The sequence below is a fragment of the Calonectris borealis genome, chromosome 8, assembly GCF_964195595.1.
Source record: "Calonectris borealis chromosome 8, bCalBor7.hap1.2, whole genome shotgun sequence".
Taxonomy (NCBI): domain Eukaryota; kingdom Metazoa; phylum Chordata; class Aves; order Procellariiformes; family Procellariidae; genus Calonectris; species Calonectris borealis.
In genome coordinates this window covers 6,360,643-6,388,612 of record NC_134319.1, presented here as the reverse complement: position 1 = coordinate 6,388,612, position 27,970 = coordinate 6,360,643, and the positions used below count along the sequence as shown (strand labels likewise).

At 49.3% G+C, this 27,970-nt stretch overlaps 3 protein-coding genes across 11 annotated transcripts in view; 1 reads left to right on the top strand and 2 right to left on the bottom strand.

The window, feature by feature from the left end:
• Positions 1-278: 278 nt before the first annotated feature.
• CYB5RL (cytochrome b5 reductase like) lies at positions 279-12,661 on the bottom strand. 6 transcript variants are annotated; one of them, XM_075155712.1, is made up of 8 exons: positions 12,506-12,661; positions 10,880-11,059; positions 9,823-9,971; positions 8,819-8,926; positions 8,544-8,631; positions 5,278-5,382; positions 3,383-3,586; positions 279-1,726 (listed from the first exon to the last, which is right to left on the bottom strand). In XM_075155712.1, exons 2-8 carry the CDS (start codon positions 11,054-11,056, stop codon positions 1,523-1,525), a joined length of 1,035 nt encoding a protein of 344 aa, XP_075011813.1. In that variant the 5' UTR covers positions 11,057-11,059; positions 12,506-12,661; the 3' UTR covers positions 279-1,522. The 6 variants fall into 6 exon arrangements, with proteins under 6 accessions (XP_075011813.1, XP_075011812.1, XP_075011814.1 ...); XM_075155711.1 differs by having other exon boundaries at positions 12,429-12,517; XM_075155713.1 differs by lacking the exon at positions 5,278-5,382 and having other exon boundaries at positions 280-1,726; positions 12,429-12,517.
• On the top strand, positions 12,590-16,859 carry MRPL37 (mitochondrial ribosomal protein L37). The gene is made up of 7 exons (XM_075155710.1): positions 12,590-13,039; positions 13,302-13,485; positions 14,043-14,158; positions 14,696-14,881; positions 15,183-15,340; positions 15,859-16,062; positions 16,640-16,859. Exons 1-7 carry the CDS (start codon positions 12,649-12,651, stop codon positions 16,715-16,717), a joined length of 1,317 nt encoding a protein of 438 aa, XP_075011811.1. The 5' UTR covers positions 12,590-12,648; the 3' UTR covers positions 16,718-16,859.
• A 4,835-nt stretch (positions 16,860-21,694) lies between these two features.
• The window catches only part of SSBP3 (single stranded DNA binding protein 3), a 58,657-nt gene continuing 52,381 nt past the window's right edge, over positions 21,695-27,970 (bottom strand). For 3 of the 4 annotated variants that reach the window (XM_075155706.1, XM_075155707.1, XM_075155709.1), the window contains 9 exons: positions 26,514-26,578; positions 26,353-26,401; positions 26,011-26,046; positions 25,755-25,809; positions 25,211-25,281; positions 24,593-24,671; positions 24,313-24,341; positions 24,051-24,152; positions 21,695-23,161 (listed from right to left, as the gene is read on the bottom strand). In XM_075155706.1, coding sequence (XP_075011807.1) covers positions 23,132-23,161; positions 24,051-24,152; positions 24,313-24,341; positions 24,593-24,671; positions 25,211-25,281; positions 25,755-25,809; positions 26,011-26,046; positions 26,353-26,401; positions 26,514-26,578 — 516 coding nt within the window. In that variant the 3' untranslated portion in view covers positions 21,695-23,131. The remainder of the gene's footprint in view (positions 23,162-24,050; positions 24,153-24,312; positions 24,342-24,592; positions 24,672-25,210; positions 25,282-25,754; positions 25,810-26,010; positions 26,047-26,352; positions 26,402-26,513; positions 26,579-27,970) is intronic. The other variant, XR_012674437.1, reaches the window with a different exon arrangement.

The window sequence follows — 27,970 nt, the reverse complement described above, 5'->3', positions numbered from 1 at the left end:
GCCCTTGCTCCGATGAAGTTAACATAAAAGCTGCAGCTACACTGGATTAATTCCAGGCATTTGGTAACTGGAGACAAATCTCACTGATGCAAGGGGAACCTACCCTTCCTCCCAACATGCGAATCAGAGCCGTCATTTCAGTGCACACTGCTTGTTTTGAGTAACGCTGAAACTACATCTCCTTTGTGTAAGGCGTACTATTTGATACAGGTAACAAATGAGACAGGAATGACAATGCAACAACATCTGTCGCAGCCTGGGAAACCCTGGGAAACCCCAGCACAGGATAAACTGGGAATGAACGGCAAAACACAAAGGTGTGTATTTCCAGGTGTACTTAGTAAACACAGTGGTATAAGAAGGTAAAAGAGTGGACAGCAGCTATTTCAGAGGAAAGGCAGCAGCATCTTGGACTGAAAGAGGAGGAAGGGGCCGGCGCGCCCAGGTTGGGTGCTGTGCCAGGGCAGCCTCGGGGCTGCCATCCCCCGGGGCAGGCCCTTGGCTCTGCCCCCTGCCCCGTGGGGGAGCGCCCCATCAAAGCCCCATGACGCTTTCACTCCTCAGGTGGTGGTCTTGTACGCGTAAGGCAGCCCCTCGGGCACCCGTGAGAGCCCTGTGACAAAAAGAAACAGCTGTTTATTTGAAAAGAGGTTCAATTTAATGAACCAGGGTAATTACACAACACTTAGGGGACACGGAAGGCAAACAACCCTCCTCTCTGACAGATAGCAGCTACAACCCGGATGCCTTCTCACACGGAGTTTTAGGACATGCCTTTTCTGTCCCCAGGCAGCATTACAAGGGTTAAGGATCAGGGTAGGCAACGCAGGCTGTGCTAGGGCAGGAGGACAGCCTGCCTAAGTCCTCAGCGGGCATGACGTATAGTTCCATCCCCCACCCTTTTCTGGTGGTTGGAAAGGCTCTTTTCAGAGGAGATCGGTACCTTCTTCTCTGTATTAGTGTATAACGGGGCAACGGAGGCACAGAGAGGTTGAAGTGACTTGCCTGGCATCACCCAGCAAGATAATGACACAACTGAAATGAAACCCATGGACTCCAGTGCTAGGCCAGTGCTCTGCTGTTCCCTTGGCCATGCTGTCTTCTCCTCGAGGATTAAAGCTCTCCTCTGGACACCTAACAGGGCACAATACCATGGCAGACTAACACGGATTGCCAAGCAAGTCACTGGTCTTCATATTACAGCAGTGCTGTGTACTTGGGTGCTTTTTAGTACCCTTAGGAGAGATCTCCCTTAAAATTGCATGTGAAGACTTCCATTAACATTACCGTGCTGTTCCCTGAGGTGTGGGTGATCGTAGCAGCCACTCTGGCGTGGTACCTGATCCTTAAAACACTCTCAAGAAAGAGAATCATACAGGAAACAAATATTTGACCCAAAGGCCTATGAAAGTATATGCACAAGGAACTCAGTCTATGGAGATGACCGAGTTCGAGCAATGTCTGCAGAGAAACAAGGATGTGCAAGGCTCAGCCTAAGATTCCTTAGGTCAGGAATATCCTGCTAAAAGACAAAACAGGAATTTTCTTCGATTCCTGCAGCTTTCAAATATTTACTCATATCTTCATTGAATGCAGAAGAGCCACAGATTAGTACAAATGGCTTTCTTCGACAGGAATTTATTATCGTCTTCACCAAGTCTTCATTGAGACGGCCAGTGTATGTGTTTTCCTGATAGCTCCAAGGAAGTTTTTCCAGTGACGTTTCCTAAAAAGACAAAAGGTTTGCAGTGTGCCATGTCAAAAGGGACAATTGATTGCTTACAGCCAAATCTCCCTCTTCCCCTCAGAGTACTGCAGAGGACGTTTGTCACCCCTGTCACTCCATCTGGGTAGAACTGACCCATCCCGAGAGCTTCGTTCCTCTTCCAAAGCCCAGATCAAATCTTTCCCTGTCATGAGACCTAGCCGCTCACTCAGAGCAGACTGAACAAAACCAGAGTGCGAGTATTGCCGAGAAACACTGCAGAACCTTTTCCTTTGAGAAGCACTTCCCACCGTGCCTTTTCTATTCCCCAGTCCTAAATCCCAAGTCTATTCCTCTCTATTGCCTCTTCCATTCCCAAGTCTCTTTCAGTCCCATCTCCCTCAACCAAAACTGAAAGAAGCCAGCCCTGCTCCAAACGCAGCTGTGATCCCATGAGAAATGTTAGATCCCATGGCGTTAGATCCAGCTATTTATTAGAAGCAGAAGGCGCTCAGATGTGGTGGTGACAGGCAGCAGAGTGACATACTGAGATAGACAGATGTATAATCCTAAACGGGAGGATGCACGAGTCAGTGCTGGACTACAACAAACCTGCTAAGAGAAGAGAAGAAAGGGAGAGCTGTACACGCAGGGCAGACAGTGTTGACAGGGGTCAGGTGGGTTTCTTGCCCTTCGCTGATTGAATTTCAAGACCTCCTCACGCTCTTGAGACAGCACTGTTCTGAAAAGGGTATTTAAGCTATGTCACCAGAGACAATTACCAGTTACGCTCCTATAAAGTAGCTGAGGGGGTGCCTAAATCACGAGTACTTTTCTCTATACCCAATTTCAACTTGCCGAGGCCATATGTGGAACATAATGTATGAGGCAGATCCACCATGAGAGATACAAAAAATGATTCATCTGAGAAACTAAAAATGCAATGGGATTCATTCCCTTAGCATAAATAATTCTTTCTATATCCTCCCTGCAATGAATCCTCATTTCTGAGGGAAATAATTTTCAACCACCAAATCTGTGCAAAACACAGGCAACTTTGGGACCAAATGGAAGAGAAAAAGACTGCTCAAAATGTAAGACCACTGAGAGGTATGCCCTCATCCCATGGATTTGGCAGAAAAGTAATTTTACAGAGGGGGAAACAACTTTAAGAAGTTTAAAAATGGGTCAGCTGGAAAAAATAATTGCTGGGAAGTTGGCGCTAACATACTAGAAGAAGAGAGCTCTAGCCATGAGCAATGAATGGAAGATAAGGACAGACTAAGGCACCGGTATTAGGAAAGAAGAAATAGTTTATTTGCTGTGAGTCTCCCAAAGTCAAGTTTTCTTTGCACAAATGTTTAGATGCAACAACAACAACCGTCTAAAGTGGGGGGGAATAATGAACAGTGACCACGAATCAGTGGGTCCATGCCAACAGAACAGCTACCAAGGAAGTAAAGAGGAACAAGAAGCGACGGTTGCTTCCCTGAAATTCTCCAGACTGGTAGCAGTGTGAGAATATGTAGCAGATTTAAGAACAGCAGCTACTGGATCACAAAATACCCTCGATGACTGGGCAAGAATTAAGATCACGCTGATGAAAAACAGAGGAAGCAGAGGCTCATCCAGCACCCAGAACCCTCACACAAACACACTTCATATCCATTTATTTACCTGGCTTAGGACATAAAATATTCTGATGTTCCAGTATCGAGCCAGATCCTGGAGAAGATGTTTCAAATAAATTCTGTCAAATGTACGGAAGCAGCCAACAAGAGTTACAAAGGTCTCATCCTCTTCATCAATTGTTATGGACTGGAGGATGGGAAGCATTGGTGCCAGGCCGGTACCAGACGCCAGCATGAGGAGTTCTCCATGCTAACAACAAAACAGAGAATTTTGAATGAGCTGTGGTGACTGGAAACGGATGTGCTCATGGTCAGTTCCCTCTTGCTGCCACGCTGCTAAAGGGCCCCTCGAGAGAGAACATATCAGAAGGTCATGAACTGGTAAATTCAAATCTCAGAATGTATTTTTCTGCAAAGGATTACAAATAGCACTTCCAGGGTTTATATATCAAATCTAACAAAACTGTATTTTACCCAAATATAAACATTTATCCTAACTTTAGCCTTGATTTCAGTTAATTTATATTTCAGTTTCAATTCTGCAGTACACTTTGCTGACCCACTGCGTGTTGTTTTCCCCACTGGAAATGATCCCTGTGTTTATCTTGGATGCTGCAAAGTACAATCCTGAATGTTCTCTGGAGGAAATGGTTTCTTCTCCATCCTGATTCACATATCTTCCTGGTGCATTATCTCACTTTTCTCAAAGAGCTACCGGCAGCACATAGTGCTTCCCACCCGCAAGGGGGGACATTCACCCTACTCGCGACAGGGATGTTCAGGCAGTAAGGTGCTGTGCGTAGGAGGACAGAAGGTTCCCAGCACTTTCCCCAGCTGCCAGCCAGTGCACCAATGCCAGAACTGGGACGTAAGCCCCTATTAAGCCCTCAGAGGCTGCTTATGCTCTGTTTTGACTGCTGAGTTTGTTGTGAATGGATCCGATCCGCCTGAATCTGAGTCCTATTCTGCTGGCGGCAAATAGAAATAAAAGAAAATTTTACTATGAAACTAGTATTTGGGACCTATGTTATAATTCCCAAATAATAAACAGTTCTTCTACAGCAAGTTGTTGTAAAGATTGCTTTGCAAACTGCACGTACACGGATCACCCAGACAGCCCCTGAACGCAGCCACTTCTAGGCATGACTGCCACGTTCTGTCCCAAATGATTATCTGGAAGCTTTGAAGAAGAGAAGGGAACAGTAGCCTAAAACAGCAGGGAGAGTATTTCAGGAAGCAGAACACAATTGCTCTGCATGGAACTCGGCCACTGGGATTTTACAGCCTTACTTTTGTTGAGGGGAAAAAAAAGAAGAAGAAGAAAAAACAAGGCTTTGGGATCTGAATGACCAGTGTTTCAATTTTGCTCCTCATTTGAAAGGTCAGAATTAAGTAACCGAATGAGTATGTGTGAGAAGCCTTCCCCTGAAACTGGATCTGCCTTTCTTTGCAGCCAGCCTGGTATCAGCAGGTGGGATCAACATTCGCAGAGTGGCTGGGTGACACCTCATTGGAGCTGCTACATTTCAGGGAATACCCAAGAGAGAAAAAGATCAACACCTCCCCTTCACTCGTGCTCAATCACAAAACAGCAATGTGGTTCAAACAAGGCAAAAACCGATCCACACTCATTGCTGGTGCAAAATAAGTTGCCTTTGTTAAACACATCAGTAACTTCTAATGCAAGTGATGAACAGAGAGCCTTGCTAATATTTTCCAGTCTCCTGTCCACCTCCCTCTCCTCTTCCTTCTTAAATATTCTGCAGTTCAATAAGGTGTACTTTCTCCAGCTGACTGCTAATGCTGTAGCACCGTACAGTAACCGAGGAAGTCCCTAAAAAAATCGTGAAAACAGTAATCAAATCAATATCTTCCCTTTAGAGTATTAAACAAAGCTAGCTGCCACAAGCTGAAACATCCTATGTCTCTTAGGGAACTAACCTTATTAGGTCGATATGGGAACCCTCCAAACGGTCCACGCCAAAAGACCATGTCTCCTTTTTTCCACGTTTTTATGTATTGTGACATTAGCCCAGCTTCATAGCACTAATAAAAAGCATTGCACAAAAGAAAAGAATAATTATACTCTATTGGAAAGTTTCCCAGCTTTAAGTCAATTGTAAAGTTATCTACATTTAAACAAGAAGGGGGCAAAAAAACATTTCATGCGTTTAAAAAGAAAGATAGATCACTCTATTTGAAAAATAACTCAAAGTTATACCCAAAACAAAGACATTTAAATTAAATCATATTGGATCCATTCCAGCTTGACTGTAATGTAAACACAACCCACTCTCATGCAGTCTGAATTTCCAAAACTGGAAAAAGCTTATCAGAGTTCTTGCTTACAAAGCACACAGAGAAGAGTGTCTTGAATACAAAGCACAGTCCAAGCCTTCAAGTGTTCTCCAAATCTCAGGGTATGGGGTCTGGAAATGCCCTCTGGGTACTGATAGTTATATAAACACTGCATAGCTCTTGCTTTATTTCAGTCTCTCAGATGCTGTGTTGATACAATTAGTGACCCAAAGTCAGGTTTTTCATTTATAAAACTCTTGTTTTCAGAACAGATCAGCTGGATGCTACGGGATGCCTTCACATTTTCAAAAAAATATGTTAATTTGGGCCTCACAGAAGAAAAACATTAGCAAAATCTGCCTTACTTTCTACCAGGCACAAACAATATTATCTAGGCTTTTGCCTGCAGGAATGCTAACCTCACTCATGACTGATGAGAAAGGGTCAGTGCTTGCTAGAAACAGAGAAGCTGGAAAATGAAGGGCTTATCCAAGCAGTCTTATTGCTATGTGCTGTATGTATATGTATGTTGTATACGTATGACCACTTTATGGTTAGTGAGAACGGACGTGCACAGAAGAACGGCCACAGTCTATGGGACTTGGCCAGAGAACAAGGGCTGGTCCAAACAGCAAGAGCAGAAAAGCCCAACAGCTGCGGCAGACAACTGGTCTCGCACAGAGGCGATGCCACCGATAAGCCTGAGGAAGAGCGACGCAACCAGAGGTCAAAAGATGAGATGTGATATAAGCCTTCGAAGACTCCAGCACATATGAAAAAAGCGTATTTTGGGGTATTTTCTGCACGTGCATTGGACAGAAGCCCAGCTCCACACCCCAGTGCCTTGGCTGGCCACCAAGCTGCACTGCAGGCAAACAGAATTGGTGAACCACAAAGAAGCTAAGAAAAAGTGAGTGAGTGAGCGAGCGAGCGTGTGCTTGCAAGCAGTGTTAGCTAATAAAGAACATAGATGCTCCTCCCTTGCTAACAACCTCACTTAAACAAGATACCTGAAGTATTAAGAACTATTAGCACCAGTTGTTACATTCAAAAGGTAACTGCATAACATACACACATCCAGGCTCCGAGTTACTGTCAGAAACATTTTACTTTCAGAGAGCTCTGCACAGGTACTAAGTCTCATGCAAAGAGTGTGCAGTTGCATCAAAGGAGCAGTATTTTATACCTACCTTCTTCAAATATATATGGAAACTCAAGGCAAGAGCAGAAAAGTCAGCCCCACTTACTGCCTATTCCCAATGGACCAGGGTAATGGAAACTAAAACAATCCTTCTTTCACCAAAATTATTTCCAAAAATTGAAGTGAGAAGTGATTGAGTGGGTTTAAAATGAATTTTTCTAAATAAAAAGAAAAGAATAATTATCTCCCAGGGGAAAACTTCTACACCCAGTTTTACACGGAGAGAAACCCTAACATTATAAAATCACTCAAAAAGAGGGTTATGCTCTGTAAATGGCAACTCCCTCACTCTTAACTGTAGTATCACAAATGCAATGCTATAATAACAGGAGACAGAAGGGTTTGATCAGTGCTTGGATTGCATAGTAATAATAATAATATAGTACTTTCCAAAATTGCCTGAATAGTGTGAAATATACCACAACCTACAGACTGAGTTATAAAAATGGCTGCTTTACATTGGGTGTTACCAACCTCTTTTGTCACTGCCAGAGAATAACTATAGCTCCCTTTGGGATGAAAGGTTCTATATAAAGGAAAGGTATCATTACAATCATTACTATTATTATTGAAATGCAAAACCTGTGAGTAATAAGCAAGTATACATGAAATTTCACAGTCATCCTGTGAACGTATCCTATTAATGTAACTCAAATGCAACATTTCTCTCCCCTACCACACACCAATTGCCACAAGAATGGTGAAATGACCCTCCCACAGTTGTCCTATAGAAGCTGTACACTTTTCTAAAGAACAGGGTTTGTGTTTGAACGTATAATGCATAATAATAAACCCCAAAAATGTGAAATCCTGGAAGACAGGCAGAGGACAAGTGGTTATCCTCTGCAAGCCACCTGGGATACCCAGCACTCTGAATTTCACACCTATACTGAAGTCTGTGTCTGCCCTGAGGAATCACTACTGACATATAAATGCAGTATTGGAAAATTTTTCTTCAATTCGATATTCTCCACACAAAGTAATCATTTATGAGGGCCCTGCAGGCTTTATTCAGCCAAATTTCCAGCCAAGTGCTCCTGTAAAATCCTTCTGAATTCAACCAGTGTTTTGTGGTGGCCTCTAAAAGGGCCAGGACACTCATCCAAAATGGGGCTCTGCCACCCTATCCACCCCAACAGGTGCAGCCTGTGCCCGCGGGCCACCTTGCCGCCCCGTGGGCCACGGGGACCCTCTCCGGCTGCAGGCAGCTCCAGAGCCCTGCCGGCAAACCAGAAACATCTACATTTCTAACCAAACTGAAGTTTTTTTCTGAGGAGCGTTTTTAAAGTAAAATACAAGGGGGAGGATAAGGGCTGGGCAAGGACTTCCTGAAATCAGTGGTTCAACTGGGCTGAGAACTGGGTGCAATTTCAAAGACAGATTGAAAAGGCAAAACGAAATCAGGGAAGTGGAATGGGCACCTCTTTCCACGCTGGCGACTGTAGGGCTCCCGAGAGGCCCACCCAAGTGCTTAACAGGGCTTACACTGCAAAGCACTTGTTTGTGTGTCACCTTCTTCTGCTTTCAGTTTTGTGGGGAAAACTGCAATTTTTATCAGCAAAGCACAACTGCTTCAAAACAACACAGAAACAGTCCATAAGGGATTTGGGAGAGTCTCACCTGAAGTGCTGACAGTGTGCTTGGTTCCTAAAGAAAACATAGTCCCTGGCACCTTAGACTCTAATCCACATTGTACAGGCTTACTTACTTTTATTAAAACTTCAAAGTAACCTTCTGCATTCCCTGGGCTAATCGGAGTATAGGCTCGTTGGACCTCCAAACCATTCACCATTCCTCTGAGAAGAGAAATATAGGAACCCACTGTGACTTGGGCCATTGACTGGTATTACCAAACTTCTGCAGTTCTCTGGGGAGACGAGGGAGGCAACAGGTCCTCTTCCCAAACGCCCAGCCTGTGCACAGAGGCAAAACATTTCCCTTCCAGAGGTAAAAATCCAGGGGGAACATAATGGCTAAATGCACCTTTTGTTTTCCCGGTGGTGGCCCCAGCTGTACCACATATTCAGCTTGTGGACACATCCCCAGAAGGACGTCTGAGCTGTTTTGTGAGAAACAGCTGAACGTGCAAGACTGGCAAAGGAGAGAGAAAAATGCTTTTGTGGTAAGTTTGCGATCTCTTTTGGGCTGGGGTCTGCTTTCCTTTCTGTGTTCAGACAGCATCTGCTAATGAAATAATGAAAGCCAGGGCACAGCCTTGACCTGAGGTCTTGTCAATACACGCTGTATTTTCCTGTAAGTCTTCTCTTTCCATAGAATATATCCACCCTGCTCTTTACTACTGACTATGGTAATTGATTGAAGTGACCGAACCTTTTCCTCTGCTGCATTATGAGAGATGGCTGAAGGGAGAAGCGTGTACTTTCGGCAGCCAGCCAGCTGTACACATCAGCTGTTAACATACAAATAACGTCAACAGATACAGATCAATGGCATCATAACATGACTTTTTCTATCTGGCAATGATCACCACAGATGGCCGAGAGAGACATAAACTTTTCCCAAGTGGCTCCTTTCTGGCAAGCAATAAACTAGGCAGGAGGGTTGTTTTTGTTAGAAATCTGTCAGGAAATGCCTGAACACCGGGGGTAACACCCCGGGTGCTGAGTTACCCCAAGATACATGGCCTAAAATACTAAGCTCTGGGATAAGTGCAACTCATTGTCTTCATCCCAACATGCTGGAGTAAATAATCTGTTGTAACATCTATTCTTTGACTCTTTCTGCAAATGGATTTTCTTAATCACACCTAGTTCTTTCTGACCCACCGACGCAAGGATAATGCTGAAGAAAAATACAGCTTTTACCATAAAATTAGTAGAGCTAACGAGCTCACATGTTCTTTCATCTGTGTCATTGTGGGGGTATAGAAATTATGATTTGCCTGGTATGAAGCCTTTGTCTATTGACAAAGGCCTACGTATTAGGTTACATAATGCAGACTGTTTAACTAGCAAAGAGAACAATACCTTAACACGATATGTTGTCCTAAACTCAATCGCAGACTGCTATTTCCCGGTAATTCAAATTTGTACTGGTAGGTGTCCTCTGTTAGCTGCTCCACTGAGCTTATGTTGAATGCAGTAAATGTATCTGGATTCAGTTCTGAATTATTGCTCTGCAAGAACAACAATAAATAATTACTTGGTTAGATGGCGTCTTTTATTATTTCATTTTTCTTTGGAAGTAAACGTGTATGCTAATTTAGTGCCAGAGATACTCAGGACTCCAGAGGAACACCTATTAAATGCTGGGGCCCAGCGCAAATTTCAGCTCTCTGCTGATTCATTATCATGTTCTGCGGCATGCACTTTGGGATCTCGCATTTTCCCCCCCTCTTTTTAAATTACATTTTTACACCTTACAGCAAGGTCATCCTATTATGACTCATTGCAATAATTTTCTCATGTCTGGAAACAAACAGAAATAATACTGATAAAAGAGCCAAGCGCTGCTTTGGGGGCAACTTTGAAACCTACTGATGACCACTACAAATAGGAAATATTGTTAGCTGTTTCAGCACTGATCGTTTTTGCTTGACCCAGCATAGTTAATCTTAAGTAAAAGGGCACTGACAAGCTTAAAATTATGCTCTGAAGACAACTACTCTGCCACACATAATGCAGCTTTTTTTATCCTCAAAAGTACGAGTCTAAAAATCAGGAAAACGGAGCTTCACCGAGGAAACTGTCAGAGAAAATTGTGAATCCTTGTACCTTTCACCCATTCCCACTTTCCAGAGAGGCTGGCTCTGCCTGGGGTACCCCAGCAAGGAGAAGCTGCAGACCCAGGGCTGTAATGTGACACCAGGGCAAACTCGACACTTGGAAAATCACATTACAGCAGGGAGAAAGCCGGCAAGGGGGAGGGTGGCTGCGAAGGCAGAGCTTGGGGAATTGCGTTTACAGCCTTCTCTTAAGACATCGCTTTAATCTATTGCTGCATCCCTCGCCCATCACCACAACCCCACACGCTAACAAGTACGATCAAAGCACTGGCTCTAGGATGTGATGAAGATAAATTGACCTGCTCCTTCTTTTCCATGAGGAGGCTTTTGTCTCGCTTCGCTTTGGCCCTTTCCCATTGTGCAAGCTCCTTCTCGTACACATCATAGATGCAGGGTTTGCAGCCGCTGCCGCAGCACTGGGATGGAGAAGGTTCCTGGGGTTTAAGAGCCAGCCAGTCGTCCTCATTTTCACTCATTGTCTGCAAAACATAAGCCCTGCATCAAAAACAGCACGATGAAGAGTGCCACATGCTCATCAGCCGAGCATTATTTGGAGAAGGACCGAGAAATCCCTCTCGAGCATCTTGCATGTGTATCTCAGGGAACTCAGAAAACTGAAAACCTGCAAGCTGATCTGTGCCTGCAACGCTCCATTTTCGTTCAAGTGCTCGCTGCCTCTCCCTTGTCTGCTGCAGGAATGCCAGACATGGCAGCCACCGGCCCAGAGCTGCACAGCAGACCCCAGCCCAGCCTCAGGCTCCCCAGCCAAAGCTACCTCCAGCAGCAGCAGGCACACAGTTATTCCTGCTTGTTCTGACGTGGTGATTTCCAACAAAAGAGCGGCCTGGTCACCTGGAGCAGAAACATCTTAAAAATCTGCAGCTCGGTCCATGAGAACGGATAACGAATCCCAACCGCCAAGACATGGCCTGCCGGAGCAGGGGGGAGGGCAGTAAGCTGGAAGTGGGATTTAGAGCCAAGAGACTAGAGGCAAACGTGGTAAAATCACAGGCAAACAAACGAACAACTGGTTATGAGCAGATTTGAGTCTGCCTTAAAATGCAGACATGTAGGAAAGGGCAAGAAGCACAGGCAGCATGATTTTTATCCCTTAGTGCTACCCTTGTTTCCGACAGAGTTGTACTCGAACCGAATGCTCTTCAAACCGAAATCATGATGCAGACCTCTCAGGGACTCTGCTATTTTTGGCTTAACGCTGTTCCCAATGCATTTGTATCTGTATCATTTAAACAAAAGGAGGTCCAGAGGAAATTACAAAGCCACGGGTGACGAAGCTGAGGAAGAGAACACTTAGCACTTAAAGCAGCTTCATTTTCAAGGTGAATTAATTAACTAACCTTCACCCCCGGAACACAGATACGCTTATTGTAATGTTATGGGGGGAGAAGCGGGAACCAAAAGGCGAGTGGTCCTGCTCTCCACAGCGGCCGAAGGCTCCACGCCCCCTGAGCGGGGCCGGGGGCCCTGAGCACCCACAGCTCCTCCGAGGCCTGTGAGGAGGGCCACCCCGACCAGGCCGCGGGTGGAGCCCGGAGCCCCCAGGCTGGGGGTTGGCCACGTTTATAGAGTTTTGAGCACTTACTGAGCGTGCCCGGGGGCTTGGGCACGCCGCCCCACAGGGCCCCAGCCTGCCCCGGGCCACAGGCCCAGGCCCAGGCCCAGGCCCAGGCCCAGGCCCAGGCCCAGGCCCAGGCCCAGGCCCCACACAGCGGCTCTGCGGGCCCCAGCAGCCCCCACCCGCGGCCCCCGCCCGCCAAGGGCCGGTCTCCCAACTACCCCCACAACACGAGAGGGGAGGCGTCTTCCCCCGCCCGCCTCCTGACTTACCAACACGGCACCTGCCCGTCACCCGCCGCCCCGCCCCGTAGCCACCGCCCCCAGGCAATTTGCCGACCCTCCCTTACCGCGGGGCCCCTGCCTCCCAATGGCCGCCGCTGCCGTCAGTCACCCGAGTGGGAAGGGGGGGGCGTAAGCCCGCCCGCCGCGCTCCCGCCGTGCCGCGCGCGCTAAGATGGCGGCGGGCGGGTGTTGAGGCGGCGGCGGAAGGATGGCGGCAGCGGCGCCGGTGGCGCTAAGGCGGGCGGGGGCGGCGGCGGCGCGGGGCCGCGGCATCCTCACCCGCGGCATCCTCACCCGCGCGGCGCCGCCTCGTCACCGCGGGCCGCTGCCGCGCACGCCCTGGACCACCCGCGGGCCGCCGCCGGAGGAGCTGGCCCGGGCGGTGGAGCGGCGGCCGGTGCGGGAGCAGGTGGAGCTGGACACCGTCACGTACGCCGGGCGGCAGCACTTCGTGCCCGGCCTGGCCCGGCCGCGCTTCCCGCCCTGGGACCGGGGCTGGCACGACCCTCGGCACTCGCCGGGGCCGCGCTACGAGGACATGCCGCTCTACAAGGAGCGCGGCTGCTACGTCTGCCACCAGCGCGTCCGCATGCTGGAAGGTACCGGCCCGGCCGCCCTTCCCCGGGCCTCCTGGGCCCGGGCCGCCCCCCCTCCGTCCCCCCAGCGCTGCCCCGGGCCGCGCAGCGTCTTCAAGCACTTGCCCTTCACCAGCCAAGGCGTTGTGGCGGTTTCTGCTCACAGTGTGTCAGAACATAGGCGGTGAAGAGCCCGCCCTCCCTCGGGAGCTAACGGCGCTGTGGGCCCGCTGCCAGCCCGCCCGGCCGCCTCGGTAACACCTCTGTTCTTGGGTTGTGTTTCAAGGAGTTCGGCAAGCGCAGTGGCTCACCAAGACGAAGCTGGTGGAAGGCTTACCCCCGTCGGTGCTCAGCATCGTTGACAACCCGGCACACCAGCTGGAGGACCAGGAGGAGGGGGTAAAGCGTGCGATCTCGCACGCACGGCTCTGGGACACGACGGAAGTTGCTCCCAGGAGAGAACATTATTGGTAAGTCCTCGGTCTCAGGGAAAATCTTTCTGCTGCGTGGTTATGGCTTTAGCAAAAGCCGGTCATCAAGCAGGTAACCGAAGAACCAGAGCTTTTAACACTACAAAGAAAATTCATACATAGATCCGCTGTTGAGAGATTCACTTACTGTGCAAAACCATTAGACCCTTTGTACCCGGTTGTCAACTTGTAAAACAACCAAACCAAACCACAACAACCAAAAACCCCAGTTCTGAATATTGACAGTAGTACCAATGTAAACACATACTCTACATTAAAGCTTCTTTCAGGCCAAGGTCTGTGTTTCAACTTGAGATCTACTTCTAGCTGATGCAGAATGTCAATTTTAAATAAGTAATGGTAAGCATTACCTCTGCCAACTTGGAACAGGACTGGTGTGTGGGATATTAATCTCAAATCTGCGTTAGCTGTTTGGAAATGTTGTGCTACTATATGTTTTACGTACAGTAGTGTTGCAGCATTCATGTCTCAGAAGCATCTGCCTGCCATTACGATCACATTTTTTATGTAACTTTTTTTCTTTCCTCATTCTAAAGCCCAGTGCTGTTTGAAGACTTGATGCATTTATGTCGGTTAATGTCTGTGAAGTATCCTTCTTTGGCTAAAAGAATGTTGGCTAGAAATTACAAGATATCAGCTACGTGGGAAAGAGGTTAGTTACTGCTGTGGTGGAAGCATTTAGCTCTTTTCATTAATATAAGAGGGGTAACAAAGCCGCTAGCTTAAAGGCTGAGGACTTGGAGAAGGTGAAATGATTTCTGGAACCAAGTAATTCTTTCAGTTTTAAATAGTGCTGTAAGAACGGGCAGCCTTGGAAGATGGCAGGATACTTGCCCTGAGGAGATTATTAGGGTGTTAGACAACATCAACAAGATGGCAAGAGAAGAGAACCAGTGTCTTAGAACTGATTGGGGTTTTTTTTGTGTCCAAAATCTGTACTGTTGGTTTTCTACATTCAAAACTTGTTTGACTAGAGTAGTTAAGAAACTAACACCAGCAATTAACGTTGGTATTTTAGAAGAAGAACCTACAGCTGAGCTACTATGTAAGTTTAGTTTGGAGGTGAGGGGAAGAGAATAAGCCTTGCGGAACAAGGACTTGGTAGAATGCTGCTGCCCAAAAGGAAACGTATGTCTTTCCCTAATGTTATTTCGGCAATGTTTGAATGTAGCCTAATTTCCGTCCCCAGAATCCATTCTCCTTCAGGTCCGCGGCCTGAATGGAATACTTATGAACTCTATGGCCCCAATACCACCAGTAGCCTCCAAGGAGGAGATACTGGCCACTGAAGAACATGTTCTGGAGACCTTCCATCCCATCTCTCCTACAATTGATCTTCAGGAAGTGAATGTGTACAAAGAGCTCAACGATACAGGTAAATCTAGCAGTTGATAATAATTTTCTGTCAGACTAAGTGTTCGGGTTAACCTGGAGTCCTTGCCCTTCTGCGAGACAGCTGTGGGTAGGGGGTGGATGGGAGTGAGGGGACACAGTAGCTGGGCACAGGGTGCGCAGTGCAAGCGCTCCAGACCTGTGGCAGGTATACTGTGGCCTAAGCAGGACTGCGGAGAAGAACTTAAATCCCGGCAAATTAACAGTTCCTGAAGATACGGGAGAAAACATTGGCTGTGTGGTCTCTTACTGAGCGATTCCTGACATGATTATCTGCCATTTAGGTTTTAGAGATGGTTATCCATACTCTCATCCTCACACTCTGTTCTTCCTGGAATCGGCCAACATTCGTCCTAACAGGTTCAGACCAGAACAACTTCGTGCTAAAATGCTGATGTTTGCATTTGGCAATGCGCTGGCAAAGGCTAAGGTGCTGTACGGGGTACGTATTGGAGCCTGCTGCTGACTCGCTGGGCCTTTGTTCTTTCTCTAAAGCTGCAGCTAGTGGAAAGAGTCCTGACATTCCCTTGCTGTGGCATGTTACGGTAGTTTTCAAATCTGAGCTTCCCAGTCCGGAGGTCTAACTCTAACCTTCAGGTATGGTTCTGCTAATCCAGAAAAAGATCTCTCAGCAGTGAGCGTGTTCGTGATGTAACATGCATTAGGGTGATAATGGGTAGGAACCAGGGAGTAAGTTCAACTGTAAAACTCTAACCCATCCCACAGCTCAGTATGTAAATTGATACCTCATTGCTGGCTGAAGGAGGAATTTTAATTAAAATACAAAATCTACATTCAAAACTTGTTTGACTAGAGTAATTTTCTGGGCAAGGTAACAATACATTTATTAAAATCTTGGCTTTAAACCAAGTAGAAGATGCAGAATCAGCGAGTATTCATACAATTTCTGTGGTAACTGGCTCTTTAAACATTCTACCCTCACTCCCCCTTCTTTCCTAGAACGATCCCAAGGTTTTGGAGCAGCCAATAGTGGTGCAAAGCGTTGGCACAGATGGCCAGCTCTTCCAGTTCATGGTGTTCCAGTTAAATACAACAGACCTTGTCTCTAGTGATGGCATAAAAAATCTAGTCTGGATTGACTCTGATCAGAATCTGTATGAAAAAGCCCAGTGTATTCCAGAAGTCAAGAAGAGAGTTGTTACGGTAAGCGACACTTGGGAGAAGGTCCTGGAGATCCTACCCTTTCACCTCTGCTGGAGGTTTGAGAGCTGGCGTAGAGCTGCAGTGCGGGTTTTAAACCAGCTGAAGGGACCTGACACGGGCACTGGCCTCGTTCTTAAGCGGGTGTCACCGACAGGGAATATTTGTAGTGCTGATGTACCGCGTGGCGTGCAAGCCCCACGCCAAGCTTAGCATGAACTCGTACATAAAGATATCCCCGTCTGTAAGCTACCGTCTCGTAATGCGCTTGTTTAAAATCAGCTCGTGCTCTGATGAAGGAACTGCTTACACGCAACTGTCAGCTTCGCTGTCGAGTAAATAGAGCAGAGTGCAGTCAGCCCTGTTACGCTGGGAGGGCGTCTGGGTTTGATGGGCAAAGGGGTTTTGCCCTCTGAGATGTATACCGGTGGAAGTACCCACACGCAAAACCATCTGGGGAGGGAGAGCATAATTTGGACGCTACCACGTCTGAAGTCTTATTCAAGCGTATTTAAAGCCGTTGTTTGTCTACATTAATCACTTCACTGCAAACTGAGCATCCATATCTTTTTCTCTGCAGAAGCCCGCTGGAATATATGGCTTTCAGCCAGACACATTCAAGAAGTTTCTGGCACTGTATCTGCATGGAACTGTGTGAAATTCAGCTCAAATGAAAGTACTTCACCAACTGTACCTGCTGCTTCTCTTTGCCAGCACCATCACATAATTAAAGAAAGGTGGATTAATTTACTTTCAAAAATAAATTATATTGTTACTGAAAGTAAAATTTTTTTTTTAAACTAAATTGTGCCTGAAGAAACTCTTTCATTTTAGGGGCTCACCTCTGGATTCGGGTGAGAGTCAGTCATCAAATGCATCCTCCCGCACTCTTCCGCCGTTGCCTAGAAAGAACATAAGCCAGTCATTATTCCTCTGCGCAGGTTCTGCTCTCGGTGTGCTTTTGCACAGAGCTAGACTCAAACCTATTTTCCGAGGTTGCTTTCAGTACCTCTGAATGCAGTGTGTGTGGAAGAGACTCACAAAGCTTCAAGAGGGGAGCCTGAGACATGAGCCTTTTTCATTCTGCCTGGCTTTTACTTTGTTTTACTCCTGGCTGCTTTGGGATGTGTCGTGCTGCCCTGCGCTTAGTTCCCAAAGCACTTAATCGGTGAGATTGCTTTGTTAGATCTATAGAACCGCGGTCCTTTTATCCCCCAATCCTGGATGAAGAGACCTGTCCATTTTGGGAAAGTGGTGTAGAATGTAGCGTGAAACTTTGGTGCCTGGTAGCGGGTATTTGCCGCTAAAAACACAAAAGGAAGAATTTCTTCCTGCCGCACAGAGTTAACTGAGCAGGAAGCATATTCTTTTTAAGATGGGGGGATTAGTGTGGTTTTTGTAAAATGAAGGCTAAATTAGCTCCAGCCGCATGTAGAATGTTCTGCAGTTCTGCACTGAAACCCTCCAGCACATGGGAAGGCATAGGACAGCCTGCGCTATTTTAAGGTGTGGAAGAGCCTATTTCCAAGAAATTAATCTCACTTCAGTGTCTTGCATCGGAGCCTGGTCTGTGCCTTGTGATCTTCTCTGGCCGTCTGCATGAACACCCCAGTTGCGTTCCAGTCTCAATCCATCAGACAGCTCTACCCTGCAGGTTTCAGAAAACAGACTTTCACTAGTCAAATTTGACATCAACAGTTGCACCCAGTAAATTGGGATGCATCGGCTGCAAGTTAGATTAACAAATCCCTCAATAGTTAGGAGAAAATACTTGAAAGAGAAATAATCTAGTAAGCGTTGCATTGATCTAAATCATGTTAATTCTGCCTGCTCCAGGGAGGCCTAATTCAGCTCATCGATTTAAATCTGCTCAGATCTATAATTTGCATCCAGTTATTTAGGAATATATTTTAATACACTTGTGCTCTGTGGAGACTGTTCTGGTAGGTGTTTCTTTCTCAGGCTGTTGGCTCTCTGCTATGTCACACGGACCCTGCTGAACAGCTCTAGGCAACAGCCCTCCGACTGTTGACCTGCTGTCACCCGTCCAGCTTTGGGTCATTACCCGCCTTAGGGAGGAAACCCTGTAGGGCAGCCAGCCGCTGCGTTGACATTCCTGAGCGGAGCAGTTTCACTGAGGAAGCGTGGTAGAAGAGCGGCTGTGGTGGAGAGGGGGTGTGGAGAAATGGAACACCTCGCACGCTTCGAGTAGATGTGGGAGTCTGTGAAGATGGTCTACACGGGAAAAAGCATCTAAGTCCCTTTAGATGCTTCTACCTCTCAACAAAGAGATCTCTATTAGGACAGGCAGTAAAAGAGGAGAAACTAAGTGAAGCTGGAGTCCTGCTGTCTCCAAGAGTGAGCAGAGGCAACGCGTGAGCACAGGGAGAGATGGACGAAGGCAGAACAAAGGCAATTTTGAAAAATGGCAGAAGCAATAAGACATGGGACAGTCAGCGGGGGAATGAGGCTCAGCAGGTTTCAAGAGGCATCAGGAAGCCACTTGAGATGAGGGGCCATACACAAGGATGCAAGACCATGTCCCTGGTTTGCTCAGGGCGCAGCTGATCCCACCTGCGGTGAGGGGGGAAGCAGTATTCGTGTCTTGCTGGAAGGAGCAGCTGCCCCTTGTGCTGGGTAAGCTCCTCTGAGGTCCGGGAGGGGAACTCAAGGTGGGCAGAGCAGGGCTCCCAGCTTGGCACCTGGGACGGACGCTCAGGTTGGTCCATCCTGGTGCAGGTAGGAGGTCCGTGAACCAGGCAGCCCCTGCAGAGCAGCCCCCCTACCACGGACAGCCCTGCACGCGTGTGTGGTGTCCCGCTGGTCTGCCCAAGCACGCTACACGTGGTTCACCCGCTCCTTCCTCCAGCGTGACCTGCTGGAATTAGCCCAGCTGAGGGAGGTGGGACCGAGGGCAGGACAATGGGTCACAGAGGCACATCTGGGTTGGCATCAATAAATTATAAAGGCTTGTCAGCAGATGAATGGCATTACCTCAGCATGGACCAGGAACCAGGCATTAACTTTTAATGAACAGCAGCCAGGGGAAGCAGAACATGCAAGAACAGGGCGGCTGGAGTCCGAGATGAAAACGCGGCGGTGCCTGGCTGACCGGAGGAGAGCTCTGCAGCCGCTGGCGCAGGATCTGGCCCCCAGCCCGCTGTGGGGGTGATGCACGGTGTGCCGTCCCGGCTCCACCACTCCACACTACCCTCCCCTGAACCGCTCCCGCTGCAAAATCCAACTTCACGGGCTGCACTCATCGTGCCGGCAAGTACACACCGTGCTCAGATCGGAGCCCCTGGTTGTTCAGATCCTCCTCCCGCATTTAATTTAATGAAAACTAATGGGGGAGACAATTATCCCTAAGGTTGGGCTCAGGAGACGTTTAGAGGAGGGAACTTGGCAGTTTCTCATGACAGTGTTTAATAAAATTAGCCTGTAACCCAGTAAGAACCACTGGGAAGGGCTTTTCTATGCCCCGCAATAAAAACATAACTGGCAGCAATGCTGCCTGTTGCTTCGGGCAGCTGATGGGCAGCGCGGGCAGGGATGGCCCCAGGGAGCTGGGAGGGCAGGAGATCCTCATCAGCACCAACTCATTACCCTTGGGGGTCATGTTTGCAAATGATGGACAATGCTCGCACGCTACTTTCTGCAAAGCGCAGAGGGACGTGATTGCCTTGGACCAAAACCCAGATTGGGGCATGGCTGCGGACCCCGCACAAGGACATTTGTGGCGTTAACTCGCAGGCAAACCTGCACGGGTAGCAAAGGGTGCGAATGCATACCGCTCCTCGGACCTGCTGTTAATTACGTGCTAATGGGCTCTGCAGGCACGATGATTTTTCTGGGTGATTCCCACACCTGGCAGACACCCAACGCATCGTCCCCTCGCCCCTCTGCTCCACGAGCATCCGTGACCACACGGCTCTCGCTCCAGGAATTGCAGCAGTGGCATGGCTGCAGGTGCTGGTGCCGGGTGGGAGCGTCCCCCAGGATCGGCAGAGCTCCAGGGTGCCTCACAGCTCCTCAAATGCAGCCCCCCGAGCCCGCAGCCCCCCGAGCCCGCAGCCTCCCAAGCCCGCAGCCCCCCAAGCCCGCAGCCCGCGCTTGAACATTCCCTCAAGGAGGGAGAGAAGCTGCTCGATGGCAGCCAGCCGTACCCTGCCTGAAGTAGTCAAAGGCAGAGACCAAGGCTCAGACAGCAGCTCCCCGGAGCGTTTCAGGCACCCAGCACTTGCAGCCACCCATCTAAAGACCTAAAAAGTCCCAATATCTCCCCCAAGTGCTGCAGCAGCTGATTCAGAGCCTGGATCCTGCAACGGTGCATGCCCCCACCCGGCACCGCAGCCAGCCCTTGCCCAAGGAAGGGGTCAGCAGACCCCGTTGCAAGCCTATATATGTGTGTGTATATATATCTATATCTGTATCTTTGAAGGTGACTCTGCCGTCCCGTCCCCTCCCTTCCTTACCTCCCAGCAACGGGAGGCAGCAAGACCCAGCTCCTCGCCCCGGGGCATCCCCGATCTGCAACCTGCTCCGTGGGATGCCATCCTCCATCGCCATGCCCATGTTCCAACTCCTCCGGCCTCTAACAGGGAAAACCCTGGGGGACAGGGTGCAAAAAAAAAAAAAATAATCCCCCCTTTTTAGCCCCTGAAAGCCCCCCCTCCGCCTGCAGCCAGGCAGGCTGGGTGCAGGGAGGGTGGGGGTCCTGCGGAGCGCATCCCCAGCCCGGCGCAGGCAAGACTGACCGTTTTCCTGGGTTAAAAGCTGAATTTTCAAAATGCTTGGAAAAAAAAACCCCAAAGCGTAAAACAAGCGAGCATCGTTAAACCAAACCTCTCTGAGCCCCCGCCGGGTCCTGCACGGCAGCCGAATCCCCGTCCACCTTCCAGCCCCAGCCCAACCCCCCCACCCAACGCCGGCCACCTCTCAGCCCCACACCAGCTCCGCTCCCGCATCGCAAAGCCGGGGTTTGGGCCTCGATAATTAAGGGTCGAAAAAATCCACCCCCTCCCTCCCTGGGTCTGGCAGCAAACACCAGGAACAAACTGCAGAGCACCGAAATCAAATGTTTATGTTGATATTTATTACAGCATGGGGCGGGGGGGAGAAGGGGGGAGAACCGTTTCATTCAAAAAACCATCCCATACCAATGAAGACAATAATTTAGCTATTCATTTTAAAATACATTAAAACCGGTCCTTTCATTTCCTCACGTCAGAACAAAAAAAAAAAAAAAAAAGGGAAAAAGAACCAAAAAACCAAGCTGGAAAGCAGAAAAGGCAAAAAAAAGTTGAGCCCTGGGGGAGCCCCCGGGTATATCTGTGATGCAACAAATCTGCGTTCGGTTATTTCTCAGCGTTACTTGGAAAATATTAACCTGACTGTAACTATGAGACTGACACCCTCAGACCCCCCCATCCCACCCGTCCCTCCCTCCCCAGCGACTTTCTACAGGTAAAGCACAATTAAAATGCCTAGGAAAAAGAAGGCAAACATTTAAAAAAAAAAAAAAAAAAGAAAAGTCGTATTACACGCTAAAAAAAAACGTTTTGTCATCTCATGTCTTGCAGTCAGAATAATAAAAACAAGCCAAATGTTCCCCAAAAACATTTCAATGAAGGGGTGCGGAAAAAAGACATCCCTTTAATAAAACATTATCAACAAATATCGTACACAAACTACAATGTATAATAATTACTTTTTTTTTTCCCCCCCTCTCGGTAATTTTCGAACCAGACTACAAGGTAAGAAAAAACACTGAAACAAGATACAATGCTTTCAATAATCCGCACAAAGGTCAAATCCAAGGGAGAGAATATTTTACAGAATATGATATACATGGAGCAGAAATGGGAGCTGGAGAAAAACAAAGACCAAACTACAGGGTAGTGTCATGTACAGAGATCCCAACCCGCCGCCTTGGCTCGTCCCTTCCTCTCCCGCCAGAAGGAAGGGCCTTCGATGCTTGCCATTAATTTTTATTTTCTTATTACAGAGCGAGCCTACAGAATAGCAAGGTTACATTTTAACAACAAGAATTCCTTAAAAAATATCTCCATCCAGTTCCAAATCATAGATAAGTGAAACCCTGACAAGAGCACATCTCTAAAGAAAAGTACCCCCCCAAAATACCCCCAAAGCAAATCAAATAACCCCCCCCCAAAAAAAACCCCAAAGTTAGCTGGAGATCACAAAGTCCCAGGTCAGATCAACCCTTTCTTTCAGTGGATTTAAAAAAAAAAAAAAAAAAATTAAAAAAATCCATTTTTGCAGTGAACCAGCTGAAGGACTCTGGGGAAGGGAGGGACAGAGATTTCTTCTTGTACTCAGAGAGGGGGGGAAAGACTAACACAGTGCATGCCACAGTCACAGAGAGCAAGATCACGATTCATTCGAGGATGTGATCCTAGAAGGGGTCACCTGCGTTAACAAGTTTATAACGAGGTGGTGGAGTCTCTTCCCCAAAGCAGATCTTGTTAACTGGAGGAGGAAGCGTTGTGCTGCAAACGAACCAAAAAAAACCCCCAAAAATAGAAGGGAAAAAAACCCCCAAAACCAAAAAAAAAATAAAAAAAAAACAACAGGCCTTCTGAACGAAAACCACCATTGTAAACTGTCCAGTTTATTTAAAAAAATGACTACAACAGAGACAACATGAGATTTCATATCTAGACTAGCTTCCTGGTGTCGCACGGCACAAACATACAACAGGTTCGGTTTCTGTCTTTATTTAAAAGAACAAAGCAAAGAGATCGGAGTTGGGTGCTAGAGGCTTCCGTTTGTTTCCAAAAAGAAGTGTCATGTACATATATAAACCCTTCTGCACAAAGAAGGGTCTTGTCATGTCTTGAAATATTTTAAGTTTTGTCCTTCATGTTTTATGGAATAAAAAGTTCAGCCTTTTTATTGCATGAAACTAAACCTGGGGTTTTGGCCCCCGCCACGCGTCTCCCTGCCCATACACCTAGCTTCTTCTTCTTCTTCTTCTTGCATAATTCGTTGAGATCCTCCGAACGGCAGCTGACTCTCTTGATCCTGGAGAGGAGGAGGGGGAGGGAAATCACACACTCATCGTCATGCTGGGGGAATACTGGAAGAGAGACAGAGCCAGGGTGAGAAACCAGGCGGGCCAGACCCCCAGACAGCGAAGGGGGAGGCAAAAGGAGGCTGATGACAACTCTACAGCAACCGAATTGGATCTAATAAATCGGGAGAGGAGGATATGCTGGAGACTCGAATTTATCAGGGCGTAATCTGCTCTGTAACTTGCTTTTCCAGGGAGAAAATCAGCAGAACAGTATGGGGTGAGATGCAATTTAAAACAAATAATTAACATGCGCGCGCGTATACGCTGCTGATAGACGAAGAAGAGGAGGGATGTCTGCAGCCACGCACAGCTACAGAATTTACAAAAAAAAATTCTTTTTTTAATACCCTTGTCCTTTTATTAGTTCTTTTCTACTTCATATTCTTGTTCCTGCAATTCCAATGGCAACTGCATCCGCGCCAGCTCCTCTCCGTCCCGCGGGATCCTCTCCCCTCCATCCCGCAGGATCCTCTCCCCTCCGTCCCGTGGGATCCTCTCCCCTCTGTCCCGCAGGATCCTCTCCCCTCCGTCCCGCAGGATCCTCTCCCCTCCGTCCCGCGGGATCCTCTCCCCTCCGTCCCGCAGGATCCTCTCCCCTCCGTCCCGTGGGATCCTCTCCCCTCTGTCCCACAGGATCCTCTCCCCTCTGTCCCGCAGGATCCTCTCCTCTCCATCCCGCGGGATCCTCTCCCCTCCCTCGGTACAACCGCATCCCGCCGGGGACCCAAGCTTGCACCTACCAACGTGTTTCTTCCTCCCCACTTTCTGTCCCGGAGCAGCTCACACACAGCACAACCCAGGTCCAAAAGGCACCCACAGCCAAGCCCAGCCGCCCCCGTGCCGGGACGCCCCGGGGACCGTCCCCCCCGTCCCCAGGGAGGCACTCACTCACATTGTCATTTTGGAAGGAATGGAGAAAGTTGCCTCCCAGCTCCCCGTCGTCTCTTGGAGTGCCCGGGGGATTGCTAATGCCACTTATGTTGTTTGGAGAATTCTGCGGGAGATGGGGGGGAGGTGGTGAGCAGGTGGGGGCAGGACGCAGCCCCGCCTGCCCCGTCACGTCCCCCCCCATATATCCCCATCCATTGGGGTCACACCGGCACCCCAGTGCTGAGAAAAGGGGGGCCCGCACACCCGCTCTGCAACTCACTTACTTTTGGAAGTCCATCTATGTCTCCTGACCCTGCGCAGGGGGGGACACAAAAGGAGAACGGCCTTACTGAGCATGCAGCGATGGCCCCCGCGCCCCCCGCCCTGCTCCCCCCCCACATCCCCCTTCTGATTTCCAGCCAAAGGCTCTGCTTCGAGCACTGGTCCGAACTGGGGGCTGACCCCAGGACGGGAGCAGGCACTGGGATGCTCTGCCAGCGTCCCCGGGGAGCGAAGGCACGGCGGGGCTCCCCGAGCCGCGGCCCCCCCCGCGCGGGCGCTCACCTAACGATCCGTTCATGTGATGGGGCTCCATGCCGCCCATGCCGCCCATGGGGCCGTCGGAGCCGGGACCCATCGGGAACTGCGGAAGAAAAAGGCGACAAACCCCAAATCAGCCACAAAATCACCCCGCACGTCTGCCAGGGCCTCGGCGGCTCCTGGGGACCGTCCCCTCCCCAGCCGTCCCTCCGGAGCGGGGCGAGAGGAGGGACGCATCCCCCCCTGAGGCTGTGGGGCACGTCTGGGGGCTCGTGGGCCGGTGGGTTCACCCATACAATTTGGCCGGAGGGGTGCGGGCAGACCCAGACCCCCGGCAGCGCAGAGGGCTCCCTCCAACCAGGGTTTAACGAGATTTAAGCCTGCCCGTATCCCGCAAAACGCAGCATCTCGCCGGGCACGCAGCTGCCACCACCTCGGCCGGAGCAGCAGGACCGCCGCTCTCTTAATAAGCATAAAAAATTAACAAAGTCACCGACGAGTTAATCGCTTTTTGATGGTTTGTTTTATTTCTGTTTTGTAACAAATGGCTGAAATCAATTAAACTGCTTTACTCTCAACTGATGAAGTTAATTATGATTTGTTATGGTATCTGATATGTAAATTATTAGAAAGCAGACTTACATTCGATCGACTGCCTGCGGGCGGTACTGGATTAATCATTGTGTAGATGTTGTCACTTGAATTTGTTGAATCTGTGGAACAGTGAAGCCCAATAAGTCGGGTGATTAATTCATTTCTTAATTAAAACAAACTCATGCCACTTGAACTCATTCTTTTGTATTTTATCACCTAAAATTCCCTCTAAGTACCACCATTTTCTGGCTAATTTGTATCTAATGAAGATCCACAAAGTTTTTAATCACAGAAATTCAACTGTGAAAAATAATTCGACTCCTGGCTGGGAGGTAATTCCTCACCTCCCCACTCCCCGAGCCCCGGGGCATCCAAATCCGTAGGGGGATATAGGAACACCCCCAAATGCCATCCCGAAGCCAAGCAGACCACGCTGCTCGCTCCCCGGGAAGGCAAAAGCTACATAACTTGGTTATCGCTGGTTGGGCAGGGGTTGCCCGTGCAGCCCCAGGTATGGGGGTCTCCTGGCAGCGGAAGGGGCAGGAGCCCTGGAGGGCTGGCCCCGGAGAGGGGGGGCTCGGGGGGCTCGTACCTGCGGGACTGGGCATGATGGGTGTCCCTGGAGGACCGCCGCCGCCGGGCGGACCCTGCGGAGAGACGAAGCAGGGGTCAGCCGTGCAAACACCTCCCCACATTTTCAAACGCCTCCCCCAGCTGGACCTCGCACCCCCAAACCCAGCCCGGCTCCCCCCACGGCACCGATTCCCCCCCAAACCGCAGGAGCTCCCCGAGCCATAACATCTCTGCACCCCGACGACAGGACGGACAGATGGAGCAGGAGGACTCACCACGTATGTACCAGGCGATGAAGAAGAGTATGGGATCTATAGAGAGAAGAGAGCCGGGTTCAGCTGCGGGGTGCACGGGGGCCCCCGCAGGCTGGACCCCAGCAGGGCACAGCCGAGAGCCCCCGCCGCCCCCCCAGCCCGGCCAGGATGGGGGTCCCAGCGCCCACCAGCCCCCGCAGCCGCAGGGAGAGCAGCACAGGAGCAGGGCTTAGGCTTTAACTGCAGCGCCTAAAGAAGAGGTTGGAGAACCCCCTCTTGTTAGCAGGATTCAGCTAACGAGACCGTTTGCGGGACGGTCCCCGACCAGCCCCACTCTTGCTTCAAGGACGGCGGGATACTCACTGAGTTAGCACTGCTGGGGTTCGGCCACGGTCTGCCGGCTCCCGGCCCCCTGGGGTGAAAATTAAACAGGAAAAAAAAAAGAATATGATGTGTTTTTATCCGTACGGTCCCGCAAAGCCCGAGGCAGCGGTCAAACATCCCCGGCGCGGGGTTTGTCTTACATGTTAATTCCAGGCATGCCGGGACCTAGGGAGTTGGGTGGAGGTCTCATGCCGCTGCCGTAGTTCTGCAACGATAACCAAGGGTCAGTCTACTGTAACGGGAAGGGAAACCGGAGAAGACAAGCGAAGGGGAAAAAAAACCCCAACAACAAACAAACAAAAATCCCAGAGGGTTAGTTTGCAAAAACGAGCTTTAAAAAAAAATATGAGATGATGACGAACGTAGAGGCAATTAGCAATCGTGTTTATTAAAAAAAAACAGGCAGCTGAAGATGGAAGGGAGCCAGGCTGAGCCCCAAAGTTCCCCCAGGGTCTCTGATGCCGGTGGAGGGAAAACAGCCCCCTCCCAGCTCCGGGAGACAAATCTGCTCACAGCCCCCAGGCGCCAACAACAGCCTTTTGGGTTTGTCTTTTTGTGCAGGAGAAAACAGGGGCAGGAGGAGAAAAGGCGGCGGCGCTTGGGAAGTTATTGCTGCAGCGTACGTACGGGAAAAGGCTGCACGAGCTCCCCCCGAGATGGAGCAGCCCCTGCTTCCCAGGCTGGAGTAGGGAAAACCAAGCCAGGCTTGTTTTCCCGTTGCTTCCCGGCTCTCTGCTGCATCCCCCGGAGCGGGTCTGCAGCCGCGGGGAGCGGGCGAGGGCAGGCAGCCCCTCAGGGCTCCTCTCCTGGCTTATTCCACCCCGGCTTAGCCTCCAGCCAGGACTGGGAGCCTCAGATCTGCGTCCCTCATCTCCTAAAACCAGCTCTAGTACAAAGCCAAGCCCAAGGCAGCGAAGGAAGAGGAATCCCCCGAATGCCACGCTCCATTTGGTCTGCGCTTTGCTCCCTGTGCCCTCCGGGCAACGTGCAGCCGGATTTAGGTCACGCTGCCGCTCCTCCCCCCTTCCCCCTGTGATGCATCTTTTTGGGTTGTATTTCTGCAATTTAGAGAAAAAATTGCTAGGGCAGGAGGGGGGACGGCTGGCCGCTTCCTATTTCGCAGCCCCTCGGAGCGCTCCAAGCTGGATTTTAAGTGCAATACTTCAATGCCGTTGATTTTTCCCTAGATTTATGGATGCACCGGAGCACGATGCTCTGCTGAGGGTATTGCCAAAGTTTGTTTTGAAGAGGCAGAAAAGGGTTTTCCCCAAACAAATTACCGGCAAGTCCTTAATTGATCGAAATTCCAGCCATTTACACTGAATAGCAGCATCAAACCCCTTGTTTAAAAAAAAAAAACCAACCAAAAAAGCTCAGCGTTTTTAATTGGAGCTGAAAGGCTGGAAAACGAAGCCATCTGAAAGATGCTCAGGGAGGGTGGGAAGGGAACGCAGCTGTGCCGAGCGACCTGGATGCCGGGCGCTGGCAAAACATCGCCAAAACCCAGCAAGCTACATAACCTCTTCACAGAGGCACCGGCAAACCTAATCCTGGCTTCTGCAGAGCTAAAACTGCGACTATTAAAGGGAAAAAGGCA

Bases quoted from the DNA above. Each gene is read 5' to 3' on its own strand.
- CYB5RL (XM_075155712.1), bottom strand. From the start codon at position 11,056: ATGAGTGAAAATGAGGACGACTGGCTGGCTCTTAAACCCCAGGAACCT. The intron at 9,972-10,879 runs GTCAATTTATCT...TTGTTCTTGCAG, and splicing joins TCATGGAAAAGAAGGAGCAG to AGCAATAATTCAGAACTGAA. The intron at 8,927-9,822 runs GTATTGTTCTCT...CTCCTTTGCCAG, and splicing joins GGACAACATATCGTGTTAAG to TCTTGCACGTTCAGCTGTTT.
- MRPL37 (XM_075155710.1), top strand. From the start codon at position 12,649: ATGGCGGCAGCGGCGCCGGTGGCGCTAAGGCGGGCGGGGGCGGCGGCG. The intron at 13,040-13,301 runs GTACCGGCCCGG...TTGTGTTTCAAG, and splicing joins GCGCGTCCGCATGCTGGAAG to GAGTTCGGCAAGCGCAGTGG. The intron at 15,341-15,858 runs GTACGTATTGGA...CTTCTTTCCTAG, and splicing joins AGGCTAAGGTGCTGTACGGG to AACGATCCCAAGGTTTTGGA.